This window comes from Rhineura floridana, chromosome 8 (genome assembly GCF_030035675.1).
Source record: "Rhineura floridana isolate rRhiFlo1 chromosome 8, rRhiFlo1.hap2, whole genome shotgun sequence".
Lineage (NCBI taxonomy): Eukaryota > Metazoa > Chordata > Lepidosauria > Squamata > Rhineuridae > Rhineura > Rhineura floridana.
The window spans coordinates 11,112,781-11,133,150 of record NC_084487.1 but is presented as its reverse complement, the minus strand read 5'-3'; the positions used below and the strand labels follow the sequence as shown (position 1 = coordinate 11,133,150).

Genomic DNA, 20,370 nt, shown 5'->3' with positions numbered 1-20,370 from the left:
CAAAAGCTAATGCCAAGTTAAAATGCTTTAACACAAAGTAAAGTCTAATAAAACTTTCCTCTGAAATATAATATATTGTTCAGATCAATCATTTCATAAAGGATATTGACAAATTAGTAAAACTTCAGAATGCTGTGAAAATTATTAAGGACCCAGAAGGAAAATCATATGAGAGAGGACTAAAGGAACTAGTTGTGTATTAGAGAAAAGATGAAGAGCTATTGAACGTCTTTAAGTGATTCAGAAAGGAGGAGATTTATGGTTCTTTCCTCAGGAAAAAAAAGATGCAATGGGATTAAATTATAGGAAATATATATTTAACCTTAACTATAAAGAAAAAATTGGAAATGAAATTAGCTTAGGGAGAAAGTGGAATCTTTTTGCAGAGTTTCAAGAAAAAAACCTGTATATAATAAAGAGAAAGATCCGAAAGGGTAATTTCCAGCCGAGTCATACTCAGAGTAGATCAATATATATCAATGGATTTACGTCCACTGATTTCAATGGCTATATTTTGCTGAATGCTGAATATCACCCAAAGTAGATAGCTGCAGTGCTTAGTAGTAGTAGATCAAATACAGAAAAGCACATAACCAGGGCTGTCTCTCAAAGTACTTGAAGTTCTCTTTCTAGGACACTCTGAAAATATTATGAACAGTTAAGAACAAAATAACTCCAAACCAGTATTAGTTTCTGCTATTTATTATTTCAAGCCAACATAGCTATTCAAAATAATCTAAAATGAAAGCATTAACTGTAATGGTTTGTATGTTTTCAGCTATCCATCAAGACTGATCAAAACCATCTGGAAACATTTCCACTAAATATACCAATCTTTATATTCCCCACTACTTATAAAAAAAGTTTTTACCGTTATTACCATGAGATCAGATCCCCTTGAGGAATTTCATTTAGATCACACAGGGAATTCCTGGTGTAGCCTTTGAGATATGTTATTAAAAAAAATATCTGAATTTATGGAACACAAAATACTTTTAAAAATATCAGTTGGCATTCTATTTTAGCTCAAGTCTATAATAAAAAGACTGCTGAAAAAAGATTTTCTAACAGGTCCTAGCAACAATTTATCATATTTATACCCTGCCTTTCCTCCAAGGAACTCAAGGTGGCGTACATTGTATTCTCTCCATTTTATCTTCACAACAATCCTGCAATGATATTAGACTGAAGAGATAAAAACAAGCACTGACCAAATGTCATCACTGTGGCTGCTCAGATGACTATGATGTCTGTGAGCTAGTATTTATTTAAATATATTATACTATCTTTCAAGATAAGAAGACATCTTAAGGCACTTCAGAAACAAAGAGAACATATAAGATAATAAAAGTTCTCTGGTACCCACACAGTTGCCAAGTGATGAGAAGACCCTTATAGTGCCACCCTACCCTGATGCTAATGGCTGAGTTGTGCTCCTACATGTACTTTGGGCAGGAGCATGAGAGCTTGGGCTACTACATGTGTGTATGTCTCAGGAGGTCCTTGTCAGAGGAGTGCATCACAGCCCATCTGTCCAGCTGTTCCTACCTAGCTTTTGGTGTGCATGGCTGTACCGCAGCTTGTGATGAGTTCTCCACCAAAGTTTCAATCACACAGTTGCAGAAGTGGGGATGGATCTAGAATTCACCTTCTGCAAAAGGAGAGGCTCCTTCTGGCCATTGAAAAGCTGATTCAGCAGGCAGATCCCATTAGTGGAACAGAGGAGGTGATGTTTGCCGATTCCCTTCGGAACAGTGTGGGAGGTAATGCTGCAGGCAGCAAGGGGAGCGGGGAATTGGCAAATGTCACTGGCAGAAGTGAAGTCCGGACTCAAACAGTGGTCTACTTGTTAAAATATAAAAGTAGTGTTACCTTCTAAAGCAGCTTATACCATTTTGAATAGCTTCATTACAATGGAAAAATGGGAATAACACAACCAAAGAATGAGGACAAACCTATTTAACTGTATGATGGTCATATGTGTAAACTAGTTAAAAATTTAAACTTCTGATCTGTATTTTAAAATACCTTATAAGCCATACTTTTCTGTTTCTAAAGGGCAAATGTGCACAAGACGGTGAACATATTTTGTAACAATAAATCACTTTTACAGAACTAGAATTTAATATTTCACAACAATTAAAATGCACAGATTTGCATCCATGTTACCAGTCTAACTCAGGGGGTTAATTTATCTTGTACAAAGCAAAAAATCCTGTAAACATAGCTTCATTTTGGTCTCCATTTAATGTCCTTTACACCATGAAAATGTCTTTTCAAGGCATGACTGTCAGCCCATTCAGAATCTAAAAATGAATCATCATCATTTTCTTCTAATTTCTGGGGAAACAAATAGCAAAGAAAATGTGTTAAAAATTGCAAAAAGAGTTTAGCTATTTTGGTTTCAACAGCATAAATACAGCAATAACCCTTGATACCTTGAGTTCCTCTTGCCTTCTGTGATAAAAAAGAATCATCTGTTTGTGTTCTTCACTACTTATGACAGGCTCACGGCCTGGGGCTCCTTGTCCTTTCTGGAAAAAGGAAAAGAAATTAGTACATTTTATTCTGTCATGATCCTAGCAACAGAATAATTCTACAAGAAGCATGGCATAAAAATTTCCAGCATTCTAATGTGATAAAAACACACTGGTCCAGCAGCGTACCTATGATTTCTTAACAATGATTAAATGTCACACACATGAACTAAGGTTTGTAGTTTATATAACTTAGTTAACTTTTATCATTGCTTAGCATTATGTGTGAACCCTGATCTCCTCCTTAGCTCCTTAACCATAGCTGTCACTATTGAAAACCTACACAGCTGCAAGTGAAGAGCAGGGAACAAAAACCAAACCACTCGCAAGGCTTACATGCTTTCATTGGGGCTTTTAACTATTCTGTGATGCAATCAAACCAAGGTCTTTGGTTATGTGATCATCTGCCAGATGACTCACCTTTAATTAATTATGGTTTATTAACCAGGTTTTAGCATTATGTTCGAACTCACTGTGGCAAGCATCCCCCTCTACCATGATAGCCAGGCCCTGACAAGAATTACACAGGAGGGCACAACTATGTTTGCAGAGGATTTTAGGGTCCTTGCCTTCATACATCCCTCACTCATAATAATAATACTGAGTAGTTTCCCATTATGAAATATAGAATCCAGACAGCAAAAGCAGCAGCATAAAAAGTATCTCACAAACTAGGATAACTATCTTGCATGAACTGAATAAATGACTCAGCTGCTCTTGACAGACACAGGACTGTAGCTTCATTCTGTTACAGCAGGGATGGGGAACTGTGCTGCTCTAGATGTTGTCAGACTCCAGCTCCCATAATCCCAGGCCGTCATCAAGGCTGACTTAGGTTGATGAGAGTTGGAGCACAACATCTGGAGGGCCACAGGTTCCACATACCTGTCTTACAGTCATTCTGGGATCCATTCAGAAAGGCTTCACGCACTTAAAAACAATGTGAGCTGAAGTACAACCAGCTACTGTTACAAAAAAGAAAGATAATAAGCAGGCCAGGCTCCAGCAATGGCCCAGGTGGGGCACTGGCCAAGGGCCCAAGAATGCAGAGGGGCCCCTCACTGGCCCCAGCAGAATGGCATCTGCTGCTTGTTGCCAATCCTATGCTATTCCAATGGACGGGAAGTGTCCCCCCCTTCTCTTTTTGATTCATAAGTGGGGGAAATTGATGGGTTAATACCACAGAGTTGAAAGCTGAGCTCAGAGTGTCTCTTCAACTTGGCACCATCTCATTCAATGCTAATGTTGGGATGGTCTAGGCTAGTTGCCTCCCAATTTCTATAGTATTAACCCCTTAAATGACCTCGGGCAGAAGGGCAGAAGGAAAGAGCAGTGGTAGCTGCTCCAAGCCAGGCTGGATCATGAAGGAGCAAAGGAGGAAGAGGAGGTTTCCTGGCATGGTGTGCTCTGCTGCAGGGCAAGCAGCAGGGACTCCGGAGCCATGGCAGGAATGCCCACAATGAACTTACAGACAGAGGTTTGGCATTCCTTCTCTCTTTCTCCTGTCTGATTCCTCTGTCACTCCAGTCTTTATGTTCCAGTTTTGTTTTACTTTAAAAGGGTGAGGCTAAGAGGGAGGAGGAGTGTGGTTTGAGGAGGAAAGCAAGAGGGCAAGGGCCCCCCTTACAGCCTTTGTCCACGGGCCCCCAGAAACCTGGAACCGGCCCTGATAAGCAGCTCTAGTACACGCTGTTGTGTGGGTCTCCAGGGGTGTCATATGATATAATAAAAATGAATTCTCGCACCGGAGCCCCAAATTTGAAAAATAGGTATTATGAACCAACATGTATGGTGTCGCGGCTTGTTCTGGGACAGCAAAAGGAAACAAAAATGCAACTAAATGAGTTGAGAGTGCTGGTTCTGAGCACAACAAGCACATGAAAAAGACAAACAGTTGCACTTACTTTCTGTATCTTCACAATAATTTTGGTTTTCTCATTTTTGCCCACATAGTCAGAAAGCTGGTTTGTTCTTTTCAGCTCCTTTGCTGCCCACCACAGTTGTGCCTCTGGTTCCTCAATAATCTCCAGTGCAGCCTATGACAAATTAAGCCATACGATGTGTAGTTTCAACAATAAATATACCAGCCTGATCCCCTCCAGGTGTTTTGGACTACAGTTCTCATGGAGTTATAGTCTAAAACAACTGGAGGGTACCAAAAAAGCTGAAATATACAGATTAAAGGTTATTTGGGAGTAATGGAAGGTTGTCTAACAGCACCGTGCCCACTTTATCACCAAACGCTAAACAAACAGAATGGTAAATCAAACCTTGTGGTGTACAAAAGCCTGTCTCCCTACTCTTTAAAAACAGCCAACAGAGATGCATAATCCATTGGTGCTGATGTAAAATACACACTCTTCAAAGAGTGCACACATTCAATTATTGGTGCAGTACTTTATGCAGAGGAGGGTGTAGCCTCTTTTTTTCTTTTAACGGTGCCAACATAAACTAAAATAGGTGGCTTTAAGCACAACATTGTCATGAACGTTTCTTTATCAGGTGATCGGAAGCCAGTTCTAATGGATTCACTGTACTCTTGCTAACTTAATTTATTTCTGTATAATGCAGCATCAATTTCTTCAATACAGACTTCAGCATTTACGTTCAATTTCCAAATACATAATGTTTTTAAGATAGATTTTTAAATAAATAAATTATTGTGTTAACCTAAAAACAGCTAAATAGTAATTGAAGGAAATTTCATTATTTCTAACAAATGTTTATTAGCTCACTGAATTTTCACAAACCTGAAATCATTATGATACAAGTTGCCTCCCAAAATTAATTTTGCAGAAATGGTCTCTTGCCCTTTGGCCTCTCACTAAAAGAAGAACTCCTCTAAGAGGGATGTAATGTAAAATTACATAAGTGATGTAATTTAGTGTGGCAGCACCTACCCTGTGGAACTCCCTACCCTTAAATATTAGACAGGCACCATGTTATCTTTTTGGTGCCTATTGAAGACCTTCCGCTTTCAACAAGCCTTTTAAGTTGAGACCTATCCCAGTCTGCATCTGTGTTGGGAATTGGTTTTTAATATGTTCTTAAACCTTCTTTTTTTAAAATGTTTTTTAATCTTTCTATTTGGAAGATGTTTTGGAAGCTTTTTAAAAAACGTTTTTAAAGCTGTTTTGTTTTAACGTATTTTAAAGTCTGTTTTTATCATGTTTTAAAGTGTTTTTAGTGCTTTTGTTTGCCGCCCTGGGCTCCCGCTGGGAAGACGAGCGGGATATAAATCAAATAATTAATTAATAAAATAGAATGCATATAGTTGTGCAAGTTGGTCAGAGCCTTTGGGATGGAGCAGAATATAAATCAAGATTAAATCAAATACATGTAATGCATTAGTGAATACACCTCTGCAAAAACCTCATTTTTTTCATTCCAGGAAGGGCAACGTTTTTAAAACTAGAAACCATATAACCCAAGTAAATAATTACATGAGTTCCTGACAGATCTTCTTTATCTTCAAATTCCATTCTAATTGGGTCGTATGGAGGGAGTCCCATTGGATAAACAATCATTACAGCTCCTCGGAGCTGGTCCAGTGCATCTTTCACCATATCCTTATTAACACACATGTTGGCTTGCGCTTGTTTCTGCAATACAGACAGAAGTCATTTAATTTAACAAACTAACAAAACACAGAGGAAAAAATGTTTTCCTTCAGCTCACATTGTGACTCAGCATGACATCTGAGTAAAGCCAAGTAACAAAGAAAGCTGCATTTTCACCCCGATCATAAAGGATCAAATGTTTGCTTTACTTTACATATTGTTAAGCAGTTGACAGTGGCTAAGGGAAAAATGAAATCTCTTATCAGATTCTCTTTAAAAGATATGTGGCCAAACCCACTTGGAGTCAATGCAAAGCGGATGAAGAATCCCTTTTATGTGGTATTTACAATTTTTCCCCAGAGCAATACAAGTTTCCAGAGTAAATCAAGCCAGAAGCATGATTTACTCAGAGAAGGTCATTAAAAGGCCTATTAACTACTATAGGAAAGAATGGGGCATCTGCTTAGCTTTCCTACTAAAATCAGCAGTACTTGTAGATTTACAGGGTATATATTAATTGGCTTCTAAGCCTTCCCCCCATCCCCCACCCCTTCAAAATGAAATGTGAAGCTAGAAGGAGACTCCTTGTGGACAGTATATTAATTCTTCTTCAGGAGACGTTTCTGATTGGGAAAAATGGGGAGGGGGAGAGGATTATCACCCTTCCCCATTTGCTCCAAACAAATTGGAAGGTCCAAATAAACACAGCCACCCAGAGGGTCATCAATCACATGTACAACATGTAATTTATTTATTTTTAATGCAGTTGTATAAATGCTCATGTTTTCATCATTACTGATTGATTTTGCTACTTTGACAGCAGAAAGATTAAAGCAAAATTAAGTGGGATTTAGCTAGAAATAAAACATTCAGGAACTATAGCATCTACATATCCAGGAACTAAACAATCTACAAACTATTCTTTCAACACAGTTATTTTAAAGAAACTTAAAAGATACAATAGTCAATAAGGCCAAATGTTCTATCAACCTGTCATGCTATTGGTATTTCTAAATGACCTCCATATGGCAAAACCATGGGGCAATATCCCTGGATGGCTTGCAATGCTACACTACTACAACTAAAGTGGAGTAGCAAGGATTACTCCCCCTGCTGATTTTGTTTGCATAGAGACTCGTAAGGACCAGGCTGTCAGTTGTTTCTTTGAATAGGCAAGTTAACATTAGTTGCTTGATAAATTGTTGAGTAATACTCACAATTGTGCCCAAATTAAAAATGCCAATTAAGTACCTCAAATTTCATACTAACAATATATATCTTACCTTAGATATTAGTGCCTTGGCTTCTTCTACTGTTGTTTTTAAAACCTGTTTCATTTTTTCATTTGGAGCTTAAAATAAGAAATCAACATTTAATATATATATATAAACATGTAGGCTGCATATAAAAAAACCACACTGTTTTAAGAAAAAAGGTGCCACTATAAGCCAGAGATTATCAAAGCTCATGTTCACACCAATTCAGAGTAGACCCACTGATAACTACTGACAATTAAAAAAACCCTATCTTACAGTATACACTTTTGCTGAAAGGTACCTATGAAGACTGCTTCAAATGTTGCATTTTACACCTGTTGCTCTGTACAAATCTGAATAGTGTCATTTATGAATGGTGTAGACAGAGGCTTGGATCTGAAGAAGTGCAAGTGGCATTCCACTCATAAAATGGTGCTTTCCTACCCTCTACGTTTCACTGCAGCCTTCCTGTCCCTTCTGGAAGACCCTTGAAATAGCGTGGGCTGCGATGTGGAAGGTGGGAATCAGTAGAAAAGGGGTAGGACATCTTGAACCAATGGAAGTGCCTTTCTACTTGGCAGGAAACTTATAAATCCAAGCTATAAAATGTGTAGCTTTTGCTAGCAACATTCAGGCTCATCTGGTGCTAAAAGTCTGAAGAGCTACTTTCTTTCCCCAGCATTCTTTCCATTTTAGGAATCCAATTTAGGTTTTCTTGCTGGCTGCATGCTCTTGTGCTTCACAAGGCCTGCACTGAAATGTTCATCCAGAGCAGCAGAATAGCTCCACTCTCCATTATGGAAAGTGGCATGTATTTTGCTATTTGACACGGAAGTGAGGCTTGCCAGTGTATAGTGTTAACCATAAAAAACAGTTGGACAAATTGTTTGGATTCTGCAGAAAGTCCCGAGTATGGTTTTTATATACCCATGCAGATATATATGATAACAAAGAGAACATAACTAGCATTGTTTTTATAACTTACAGTCACTATGCAAGATGCAAAATGATACAATTATCAAAACACAAACAAAATAAAAAATACCAAATAAAATCTTCTAGCTAATTATACACAGAAAAATATGTAAGCTACATTTATTTACCATGGCCATTTCTTCGTCCAATTTCATCTTTTTTAAAGACATTTCCACCACTTGGAACACATTTTTCTGCCCATTCATCCTTCAGCTTCAGCTCTTCAATTTGCTCGTCTGTCAGACCTTGCATGTTAGGAGGCAAGAAAATACCATGCTCTGCCAGCGATTCTATTTCTATAAAAAGATAGAATAGGATAAGAAGATAATTTTATGTCCGATATCCTTTATGGCTATTTGACAGATTTCTAAATATCCAAAGTATAAAAATTTGGCTGCTGTAGAATTAGAATATACACGTTATACAGGCATATGTAAAAATGTTATGATGCTTTCTTATATGAATCCTATGTGGGTAATTCAAGAACCATTAAAAGGCTTTCATGTTTTAAAAAAGACAGCAATTCTTGACAAAAAGAAAGCCTGAACTGTCAGCATCATTCTACAGTTCATCAGTGCCATCAGGAATGCTAACTAACCCTTGCATGGCATAGGTAATCCACAGATACCAGGAAGGAAGCGTTGCCATATAAAACTACGGCGCCAAGGCCAGAATTGGTCAAAGGAGACAGTACAATGGGAAGAGTAGTCTCCAGCATTCATAATCCTTATCCAGAATCACATGAGCTTGGTACAATGGCTCATAGGAATGAAAAGGGTAACACTTGTCAATATAAGGGGCAGCAGTTCTATACTTTTAAGGGTTGGGTATGTGTGTAATTAACACAGAAGGAGAGTTTTTTTGGGGGGAGGCAATTGGATAAATTTGGCACCTGCACAAATACGCTGAACTTTGAGCCTTCCATTGTAGATCTTGGTCACTTCCTGTGTTAAGTCTTCAATGGAAATGCTGCCCGTTGTCTCTAGCAGAAATTGGCTCTCATCGCCATGCTTCACATGGAGCAAAACCATTTCTGCAAAAGCAGAGAAACACAGACAAATGGGTGAGGAATAACGAAAAAAGCATGACACCATTTACCAGACAAGAAGGAAAGGATGTTAAGGACTTTGCAACAAGTGTAATCAAGATTTCAAGAAACTCCCCACAAGAGCCAAATGCTTCTTCCCCACTCCACCTCCTTCTCTGAAATTATACAGTAGTTGGGAAAAATGGAGGGGGGGGAAGATACCGGAAGGTTTATTTCCCCTACGCACCATCATTTTCCTTCTAGTCAGTGAGAAAGTAATAGGCAAATAAAGCTGCAATTAGCTAAATAACTGGGGGAAATACATGGTTTTATTAAATGAAGACACACAACTGATAGACTTGTCAGTTAACAAGTCTGATGGTAGATTCAAATCATGACGGCAGGCTTTGGCTGCACGTTTCAAAGCAAAAAATAAAGCCCCTAGCCCCCAAAACAGGAGCAGAATGTCCAGAGTTAAGTTGGAGGCTTGAGAAGTAATATGAGTGAGCAAGCATAGCAGTTTTTAATAAGAGCGACCTTTAGAATTTTGGGGGAAAGTATTTCTGTTTTTCTTCCTTTCCATTCTGGGAAAGTGCCCAAACACAGAACTGTTCCAAAAATAAATAGAAACTCTACCATGATGCACTCAATTGCTCAGGTCTTGGCTGCAGGAATCCTGTTTCTTCCTAGGACTTCACACGGTCACCTCCAGGTCAAGCCCTACTACATTTATTTAGGAGGTGGAGCAGGATGACTGTTGGATTATTTATTAAACTTATTTATTAAATTAATAACCAGCCCCTCCTCCTAGAAGGAGCCAGGGCGGCAAACAAAAACACTCTAAATCATTTTTAAAACAGAAGACTTTTAAAATGTATTAAAACAAAACATCTTTAAAAAGAACTGTGGAACAGTCTCCCCGAGGAGGTTTGCTTGGCGCCGACATTGTTATCCTTTCGGCGCCAAGTTAAAACCTTCCTCTTTCCCAAAGCATTTTAACTTTTTGCATTTTAACTTAATTTAATTTATTTTCTTGTCATGTTTGCTGTTATTGATTTTTGATTGCTTTATTGTTATTGTATTATATTGTGCATTTTATTGTATTTTGTTGTTCACCGCCCAGAGAGCTATGGCTAGTCGGGCGGTATATAAGTTTAATAAATAATAATAATAAATAATAATAAAAATATCTTTTTAAAAAAAGCTTTAAGAACATCTAAAAAAGTAATTCCAACACAGATGCAGACTAGGATAAGGCCTGTATTTAAAAGGCTTGTTGAAAGAGGAATGTCTTCAGTAGGCCTTTAAACACATTTATTGTGTTTAGAAAGCCTGCTATAACTAAGTACTGTACACAGAACACTCTAAAAAATGTCACAGGCTCTGCCTTATTTTGTAGGTTAAGGGGCTTTTTAAATGAAAGTTATTGTTACAAATTAAATGCATGGACCTGTGACATTCTGGGATCCCTTTCTATACAATATATCAGGTAATGTGTAGCTCTTTCTCAGAAAATATGAGTTCCATCTTAGAGTTTATTTTCACTAGTAGTGTGTGTCATGAAACATGGAAAGTAAGCTTAAATAATCCCTCTGAGCATACACAGAGTTTATTTGCTACACTTCTTAATTTACACCTACAAAACTTTGACACCCATTCTACTTTTACTCTGCCCCAACCACAGAGGTAAGGCATTTAAACAGTTAATATGCATACTGCTTTACATTTCAGGACATGCCGAAGCGGTTCAGATTCTAGTTCAAGAGTGCATATCGGGGGGGGGCATATCTCTTTTCAGGAGTTATAATTAGTCTAGACTTAGTAGTTATCTGTCCCCCCCCATTTATCTCTCTAGAATGTTTGAACTTTACCCATCCTCTTTCACCCCCTAAAACTTTTAGCAAAAAATATCAAGCCTTTAAAAAGACCAGAGTGGACACTTTCTTGAAAGAGGCTCATTTGCTCATTCCAGTTTACAAACTGTAACCTCTACTGGCATTTGTCAGATGCTGAAAAGCTTGTAAATTATGACTTCTTACACAAAAGCTCCAGCCTCTAGCCTTTTACAACCAGAGTCTAGTCTTCAAACAAACAACAACAGAGCTCTTACCTGTAAGTTGAAGGAACATGACTGAGGGAAAATTAAATGCACTGATATTGGGGTGGGGGCAGTGGTTCTTCTAGTATGGTTTGTGGCCATATTGGTGTGAGGTTGGGATTGCATGAAGGCTGGCATGGGGTTGCCCCCTTTCAGAACTTGGAAAAGTTACTTTTTTGAACTACAACTCCCATCAGCCCAATCCAGTGGCCATGCTGGATGGGGCTGATGGGAGTTATGGTTCAAAAAAGTAACTTTTCCAAGCTCTTCCTGACAGGATGTGGCTTTCTTTCTTTCTGGCATTAGCACAAGAGGCAGAGTCAGCAGCTGTCGTTTCCCCATCATTGAATCTCCAGCCTAGTTTTTCCCCCGGACCTGGGAGACCAGGGTTCGAATCTCCACACAGCCATGAAGCTCACTGAGTGACCTTGGGCCAGTCACTGCCTCTCAGCCTCAAAGGAAGGCAATGGTAAAACCACCTCTGAATATCACTTGCCATGAAAACCCTATTCATAGGGTCGGCATAAGTCGGAATTGACTTGAAGGCAGGCCATTTCCATTTCCAATCAAGAAACTGAAAAGGCCCAAGAACCAAGAAGCACAATGGGCCATGGGAGAACATTCTTAGATATTTTTATAATTGCTATGTTCGGTTTGTTTTATTTATTCTGTTATGCTAGGTACATTGTTGAGATTTATTGCTTACTTATGTTTATTTAATATGTGATATATTTTTATTTTCAATTGTACCAAATATGAATTGTATATTATATATAGTATATTGATTTTTATGTTGTAAACCACCCAGAGAGCTTCGGCTATGGGGCGGTATAGAAATTTAATAAATAAGCAAGCCAGCCGGAGAAGGTTTTAACTTGTAAAAGTTTCTTGACTCTTAACAACACAGAAGCAGGGAATCCGGGAGGACACGCGGACAGCGGGAAACCTGGAACGCAGGAACTGGGAAGCAACTTCAAGCCTTAAGCAGCTAGGTTGAAGGAAGCCTCTCAAATTTATAGCTGGTACAAGACCAAGAAAAGCGGAGGAAAGGAAGGATGAGGGGCACTTGCTCCGCCCCTTCAGACGTTACTGCCGTATCCATGGAAACCAACCGACGCGGAGAAAGCTGCGCGCAGCCTCCTTCTTTACCTTCCCTCTTCCACGGCGCCCGGAACTCGCAAAATCTCCCTTACCCCGAGTCGCCACTGCACAGGCGAAGGCCCGCGCTCAAGCTCTTCGCTCTCCTCCGGCGCCGCCACAGCTGAGCGCAGAGCGCTGCGCGGTATCAGTTCTGACCCAGGAAGTGTTCCTCTCCCAACCAATTGCGCAGCGCAACGAAGGCTCGCCGTTCCCCTGTCGCTCGGCGACACTAGCCCTACCTCTATAGTGGGCGGTAAGACGGAAAAGGGCCCGAACAGTTTTTAAAGGGCCAGAGTCCTCCTAAGGCACGCGTTGCTGAGGAGAGGAGAACGCTGATAAGGCTTGGCATTTTGCCCTGGCGACCTACCACAGCGAAGGGTGGCAAGTACCCTGAGGGGAGGAGCCATTCGCAGAACAGGCAGATCACCGAAGAACACAAGCGTGCCTGTTTGTTAGTCAGGATCATTCAGACCATGCTATTTCCCGATCTCTATGTATGGATGTAAAAGTTGGAAAGCCGATAAGAGAAAAAACACGGGCTGCAAAAAAGACAAATAATTGGGTGCTAGAACAAATTTATCAAATGCAAAGATGTATCACTGAACACTAAAGTTAGGATAATTCAGATCATGATACTCTATGTACGGATGTGAAAGTTGGACAGTTAAAAAATTAGATAAGAGAAAAATCAACTCATTTGAAATGTGGCGTTGGAGGAGAGCTTTGCGCATACAATGGACTGCGAAAAAGATAAATATTTGAGTGTTAGAACACATTAAACCAGAACTATCAATAGAAGCTAAAATGATGAAATTGACCTTATCACACTTTGGACACATAATGAGAAGACATGATTCACTGGAAAAGACAATAATGGTGAGAAAAACAGAAGGGAGTGGAAAAAGAGGAAGACCAAACAAGAGATGAATTGATTCCATAAAGGAAGCCGCAGACCTGAACTTACAAGATCTGAACAGGGTGGTTCATGACAGATGCTGTTGGAGGTCTCTGATTCACAGGACCAACATAAATTGAGGTTGACTTGAAGGCACATAACAACAACAGAGGCCTACTAAGACACACTTTGCTGGGGAGAGGAGAATGCAGAGGGTGGCAAGCTCCACCGGGGAGGAGCCATTCGCAGAATGGGCAGATTGCCGAAGAACACAAGCATGCCTGTTGCCTGCTACAACTACAAGTTCTTTCCTGAAAGAGAAGGAACCCTCAGAAATTGTTGTTTTGACGTTTGTGTAGGCAGGAAGTTGTGCTGGCGGGATATGCAAAAGTAATGACCTGAATGCCCGTGGAGCCCAGGGTAGTGGGTACATCTGTCCAGGATGATTGTGATCAACCAACTCTGGAGGATATTATACATTCCAACTTGAAGGATAAGGTGCGCTCTCTAGGAGCGCTATTAGTCTTTCTCCTTTGAGGCTCAGAAAGCCTGGAGGGGTTATGAATGAATTCAAATAGGAAGGGGAGATCCCACCATTGATTGACTACCTCTTGAACTGGAAACCAATCTACTATATTTATTTATTATTATTTATTACATTTATACCCTGCCTTTCTTTTCATGAAAGAAACCCAAGGTGGCTTACATATGGTTCCCAGGTGGTCTCCCATCCAGGCACTGACCAGACCCGACCCTGCTTAGCTTCAGCAGGGTGCTGGCCTCGTGCCTTCAGACCATAGCCTGGGACTATAGGGCTCTCCTATTGTAAAAACTCACTCCACAACAAATGTGAAACATTGATAACCCTTTTTATAAAGAGATGCTTATTGTTGTTATGGCCTTCAAGTCGCTTATGACTTAGTTATGGCGACCCTATGAATCAGCAACCTCCAATAGCATTTGTCATGAACTATCCTGTTCAGATCTTGTAAGTTCAGGTCTGTGGCTTCCTTTATGGAATCAATCCATCTCTTGTTTGGCCTTCCTCTTTTTCTACTCCCTTCTCTTTTTCCCAGCATTATTGTCTTTTCTAGTGAATCATGTCTTCTCATGATGTGTCCAAAGTATGATAACCTTACTTTCATCATTTCAGCTTCTAGTGATAGTTCTGGTTTAATTTGTTCTAACACCCAATTATTTGTCTTTTTCGAAGTCCATGGTATCCACAAAGCTCTCCTCCAACACCACATTTCAAATGAGTTGATTTTTCTCTGATCCACTTTTTTACCGACGCTAACAGTTTGGAAAAGATGGGCTCATCAGCGCCCATTATTCTCCAATGCTTCCTTTTCTGAATCAGGTAAGTCGCAGATAAATTCCAGCAATATAAAAATTAGGCACAGAAACGTGTATATAGGATAAAAGATCTGTTTAAAGATGGGTGTTCCCTCTCTGATGAACAAATTAGGGCCCAGCTAGGTGAGAGATCTCCTAGTTGGTTTCAGTAGGCTCAAATTTGGTACTTCAGAGCTCCTATTAATCGCCTACCTACTTCACACAGCAGCCTGACTTTCTTTGAAGCAAAATGGGAAGATGACTTCAACACACAAATTGAACAGGTACAGTGTTTGCTAATGTAGACTAAGCCTCCCTTGAAAACTGTTTCAGCTGGTGTTAGAGAAACCATGCTGAAAGTCATAGATAGGTGGTATTGTATTCCTGTCAAACTAAAACAAATATATCATGGTTTATCATAAGAACATAAGAAGAGCCTGCTGGATCAGGCCAGTGGCCCATCTAGTCCAGCATCCTGTTCTCACAGTGGCCAACCAGGTGCCTGGGGGAAGCCCGCAAGCAGGACCCGAGTGCAAGAACACTCTCCCCTCCTGAGGCTTCCGGCAACTGGTTTTCAGAAGCATGCTGCGTCTGACTAGGGTGGCAGAGTAGTAGCCATTGATAGCCCTGTCCTCCATGAATTTGTCTAATCTTCTTTTAAAGCCGTCCAAGCTGGTGGCCATTACTGCATCTTGTGGGAGCAAATTCCATAGTTTAACTATGCACTGAGTAAAGAAGTACTTTTGTCTGTCCTGAATCTTCCAACATTCAGCTTCTTTGAATGTCCACGAGTTCTAGTATTATGAGAGAGGGAGAATAACTTTTCTCTATCCACTTTCTCAATGCCATGCATAATTTTATACACTTCTATCATGTCTCCTCTGACCCGCCTTTTCTCTAAACTAAAAAGTCCCAAATGCTGCAACCTTTCCTCGTAAGGGAGTCGCTCCAACCCCTTGATCATTCTAGTTGCCCTCTTCTGAACCTTTTCCAACTCTATAATATCCTTTTTGAGATGAGGCGACCAGAACTGTACACAGTATTCCAAATGCGGCCGCACCATAGATTTATAGAACGGCATTATGATATCGGCTGTTTTATTTTCAATACCTTTCCTAATTATCCCTAGCATGGAATTTGCCTTTTTCACAGCTGTCGCACACTGGGTCGACATTTTCATCATTTTTCTGCCCATTCACTCATTTTGGAGAGGTCTTTTTGGAGCTCTTCGCAATCCCTTTTTGTTTTAACAACCCTGAACAATTTAGTGTCATCAGCAAACTTGGCCACTTCACTGCTCACTCCTAATTCTAGGTCATTAATGAACAAGTTGAAAAGTACAGGTCCCAATACCGATCCTTGAGGGACTCCACTTTCTACAGCCCTCCATTGGGAGAACTGTCCGTTTATTCCTACTCTCTGCTTTCTGCTTCTTATCCAATTCCTTATCCACAAGAGGACCTCTCCTCTTATTCCATGACTGCTAAGCTTCCTCAGAAGTCTTTAGTGAGGTACCTTGTCAAACGCTTTTTGAAAGTCTAAGTACACTATGTCCACTGGATCACCTCTATCTATATGCTTGTTGACACTCTCAAAGAATTCTAATAGGTTACTGAGACAGGACTTTCCCTTGCAGAAGCCATGCTGGCTCTGCTTCAGCAAGGCTTGTTCTTCTATGTGCTTAGTTAATCTAGCTTTAATCATACTTTCTACCAGTTTTCCAGGGACAGAAGTTAAGCTAACTGGCCTGTAATTTCCGGGATCCCCTCTGGATCCCTTTTAGAAGATTGGCGTTACATTTGCCACTTTCCAGTCCTCAGGCACAGAGGAGGACCCGAGGGACAAGTTACATATTTTAGTTAGCAGATCAGCAATTTCACATTTGAGTTCTTTGAGAACTCTCGGGTGGATGCCATCCGGGCCCGGTGATTTGTCAGTTTTTATATTGTCCATTAAGCTTAGAACTTCCTCTCTCGTTACCACTATTTGTCTCAGTTCCTCAGAATCCCTTCCTGCAAATGTTAGTTCAGGTTCAGGGATCTGACCTATATCTTCCACTGTGAAGACAGATGCAAAGAATTCATTTAGCTTCTCTGCAATCTCCTTATCGTTCTTTAGTACACCTTTGACTCCCTTATCATCCAAGGGTCCAATTGTCTCCCTAGATGGTCTCCTGCTTTGAATGTATTTATATAATTTTTTGTTGTTGTTTTTTATGTTCTTAGCAATGTGCTCCTCAAATTCTTTTTTAGCATCCCTTATTGTCTTCTTGCATTTCTTTTGCCAGAGTTTGTGTTCTTTTTTATTTTCTTCATTCGGACAAGACTTCCATTTTCTGAAGGAAGACTTTTTGCCTCTAAGAGCTTCCTTGACTTTGCTCGTTAACCATGCTGGCATCTTCTTGGCCCTGGCGGTACCTTTTCTGATCTGCGGTATGCACTCCAGTTGAGCTTCTAATATAGTGTTTTTAAACAACTTCCAAGCATTTTCGAGTGATGTGACCCTCTGGACTTTGTTTTTCAGCTTTACTTTTTACCAATCCCCTCATTTTTGTGAAGTTTCCTCTTTTGAAGTCAAATGTGACCGTGTTGGATTTTCTTGGCAATTGGCCAGTTACATATATGTTTAATTTAATAGCACTGTGGTCACTGCTCCCAATCGGTTCAACAACACTTACATCTTGCACCAGGTCCCGGTCCCCACTGAGGATTAAGTCCAGGGTTGTCGTCCCTCTGGTCGGTTCCATGACCAACTGGTCTAGGGAATAGTCATTTAGAATATCTAGAAACTTTGCTTCTTTGTCATGACTGGAACACATATGCAGCCAGTCTATGTCCGGGTAGTTGAAGTCACCCATTACTACCACATTTCCTAGTTTGGATGCTTCCTCAATTTCATATCTCATCTCAAGGTCTCCCTGAGCATTTTGATCAGGGGGACGATAGATCGTTCCCAGTATTAAGTCCCTCCTGGGGCATGGTATCACCACCCACAACGATTCTGTGGAGGAGTCTGCCTCTTTTGGGGTTTCGAGCTTGCTGGATTCAATGCCTTCTTTCACGTATAGAGCGACTCCGCCACCAATACGTCCTTCCCTGTCCTTCCGATATAGTTTATATCCAGGGATAACCGTATCCCACTGGTTTTCTCCATTCCACCAGGTCTCCGTTATGCTCATTATATCAATGCTCTCCTCTAAGACCAAGCACTCCAGTTCTCCCATCTTGGTTCGCAGGCTCCTAGCATTAGTGTACAGGCACTTGTAAGCAGTGTCTCTCTTCAAGTGTCTTTGGCACTTGTGGTTAGGCCTGTGGTAATTTTGCTCTTCTGAATTTATATCCGGTGCCCCTGCTCTCACAATGCCTACTTCTAGGCCTACCCCTTTTAAAATTTCATCATTTCTTTGGTTTTTATCCCAGGGGGGAGGTTTATTCCGAACCGGACCTTTCTCAGCTCCTGTCAGGTTTCCCCCCTCAGTCAGTTTAAAAGCTGTTCTGCCACCTTTTTAATTTTAAGTGCCAGCAGTCTGGTTCCATTCTGGTTCAAGTGGAGCCCGTCCCTTTTGTACAGGCCCGGCTTGTCCCAAAATGTTCCCCAGTGCCTAACAAATCCAAACCCTTCCACCCGACACCATCGTCTCATCCACGCATTGAGACTGCGAAGCTGGGCCTGTCTGGCTGGTCCTGCGCGTGGAACCAGTAGCATTTCAGAGAAAGCCACCTTGGAGGTCCTGGCTTTCAGCATCCTACCTAGCAACCTAAATTTTGCTTCCAGGACCTCACGGCTGCATTTCCCCATGTCGTTGGTGCCAACGTGCACCACGACCACTGACTCCTTCCCAGCACTGTCTACCAAACTATCTAAACGATGGGCGATATCCGCAACCTTCGCACCAGGCAGGCAAAACACCTTGCGGTCTACACTCCATCACACACCCCACTGTCTATGTTCCTAATGATCGAATCACCCACTACAAGGATCCCTCCACCCCCTGGAGATATATCCTCGGCACGAGAGGATAGCTGCTCATCCCCCAAGGAATGGGTCCCTTCTAAGGGATCGTTTCCCTCTTCCTCAGCTGGATGCTCTCCTTCCCCGAGACCATTGTTGTCCATGATAGCAGGAGAGCTATCATCGTTGGAGTGGGACACAGCTATAACGTCCCTGAAGGCCTCCTCCACACACCTCTCTGCCTCTCTCAGCTTTTCCAGGTCCGCCACCTTGGCCTCAAGGAAATGAAGTCGTTCCCGGAGAGCCAGGAGCTCATTGCACCGAGAGCATACCCACGACTTCTGTCCAACAGGCAGATAGTCGTACATGCTGCAGGCGGTGCAAAACACTGGAAAGCCCCCACACGCCTGCTGGCTTCTTACCTGCATAGTTTTGTTTAAGGTTTATTACGTCAATGGGTTGGAGACTGCGGTTTAGTTGAGGTCAGGGAACAGATGTATGTTGGAGAGGCTACAATGTGTGTGGTAGTTACTTTTGTAATTCCCAGAATTCAAAGGGAAGAATTCAAAGAGGGGAACTCTTTAAGAACTCTCAGGATCCTTGGAGTCCCCTTGCTAGTTCTGATCCATCGAATTGAAATGCAGCTCCCTTCTGTCTTTGTATTATTTCTGCTAACTTCTGCTTTTCCTCCCTTGGTTCAAATTAAGTGCATGCATATTCGAATTAAGTGGCTGCATGTGCAAATGTGTGTGTGTGTGTGAGACAGGTTGCAAATGGGGATGGAGGGGAAAGGAACATCTAAAGGGTTAATTCTACAGAGATTATCTGTAGTATTAACCCTTTAATTATCAGTCAGTCCTGTTTGGATTGGATCCACTGAGCAGGTTCAGGGATCAGCACTGAGATTTCTGTAAGATTCATCTGACCTGCCTTTCTGCACTTGGGCTTGGGTGGTTTATTTCCCTCTCCTTTTCTTTCTCTCTCCCCTTCCCTCTTTCTTTGGAAAGATACAGCCAGTTGCTGCGATAGTTTGCATATAGTGCATATATGCACTAGGCAGGCACTAAGCTGGAAGCCAAGCATGCTTGCTCTGTTTTCTGGCTGTTGCTCCTGCTGCTGCTGCTGCTGCACACAGGGTGTGTGATGCAGAGTCAGATCCCTGGGTTTTCCCAAGGGGGATGTTGATGCTAAATGAAGAAGGGTCAAATAACTTTTTTTGGAGGGGGAGGTAAAGTCTAAACTGCACCTCCCTCTGCCAGCAGCCAGCTGGGCTCCCACTAGCTATGACAGGTTGGGCTCACCTGAAATGGCTGTCAGTGATGCTTTCGCTTAGCTCATCAGCACTCCCGGCAGTTCAGGATGAGTGCCACTCTAGTTTTTTTCTGTCTCCCTCATACCCTAGAGTCACTGCTTGTTCTGCCTGCTGTTGGCTGGGCCTGACCCACATGCTCAACGGCATGAAAAGACAATAAGGCTGGGAAAAACAGAAGGGAGTAGAAAAAGAGGAAGACCAAGCAAGAGATGGATTGATTCCATCAAGGAAGCCACAGACCTGAACTTACAAGATCTGAACAGGGTGGTTCACGACAGATGCTA

The 20,370-nt window shown here is 41.2% G+C and overlaps 1 protein-coding gene across 2 annotated transcripts; it reads right to left on the bottom strand.

Annotated features, from left to right (window-relative positions):
* Positions 1 to 2,105: 2,105 nt before the first annotated feature.
* LOC133363281 (cilia- and flagella-associated protein 298-like) lies at positions 2,106 to 12,849 on the bottom strand. Of its 2 annotated transcripts, none has more exons than XM_061582685.1 (8): positions 12,603 to 12,849; positions 9,221 to 9,361; positions 8,457 to 8,624; positions 7,381 to 7,448; positions 5,981 to 6,139; positions 4,442 to 4,573; positions 2,439 to 2,534; positions 2,106 to 2,340 (listed from the first exon to the last, which is right to left on the bottom strand). In XM_061582685.1, the coding sequence occupies exons 2-8, from the start codon at positions 9,357 to 9,359 to the stop codon at positions 2,230 to 2,232; spliced, it is 873 nt and encodes a 290-aa protein (XP_061438669.1). In that variant the 5' UTR covers positions 9,360 to 9,361; positions 12,603 to 12,849; the 3' UTR covers positions 2,106 to 2,229. The 2 variants fall into 2 exon arrangements, with proteins under 2 accessions (XP_061438669.1, XP_061438668.1); XM_061582684.1 differs by having other exon boundaries at positions 12,647 to 12,848.
* Between the last annotated feature and the right edge of the window lie 7,521 nt (positions 12,850 to 20,370).

Coding starts and splice junctions, on each gene's coding strand:
- LOC133363281 (XM_061582685.1), bottom strand. CDS start 9,359: ATGGTTTTGCTCCATGTGAAGCATGGCGATGAGAGCCAATTTCTGCTA. Junction 8,625..9,220: donor AGTTCAGCGTATTTGTGCAG/GTGCCAAATTTA, acceptor ATCTTTTTATAG/AAATAGAATCGCTGGCAGAG. Junction 2,341..2,438: donor GAAGGCAAGAGGAACTCAAG/GTATCAAGGGTT, acceptor TTGTTTCCCCAG/AAATTAGAAGAAAATGATGA.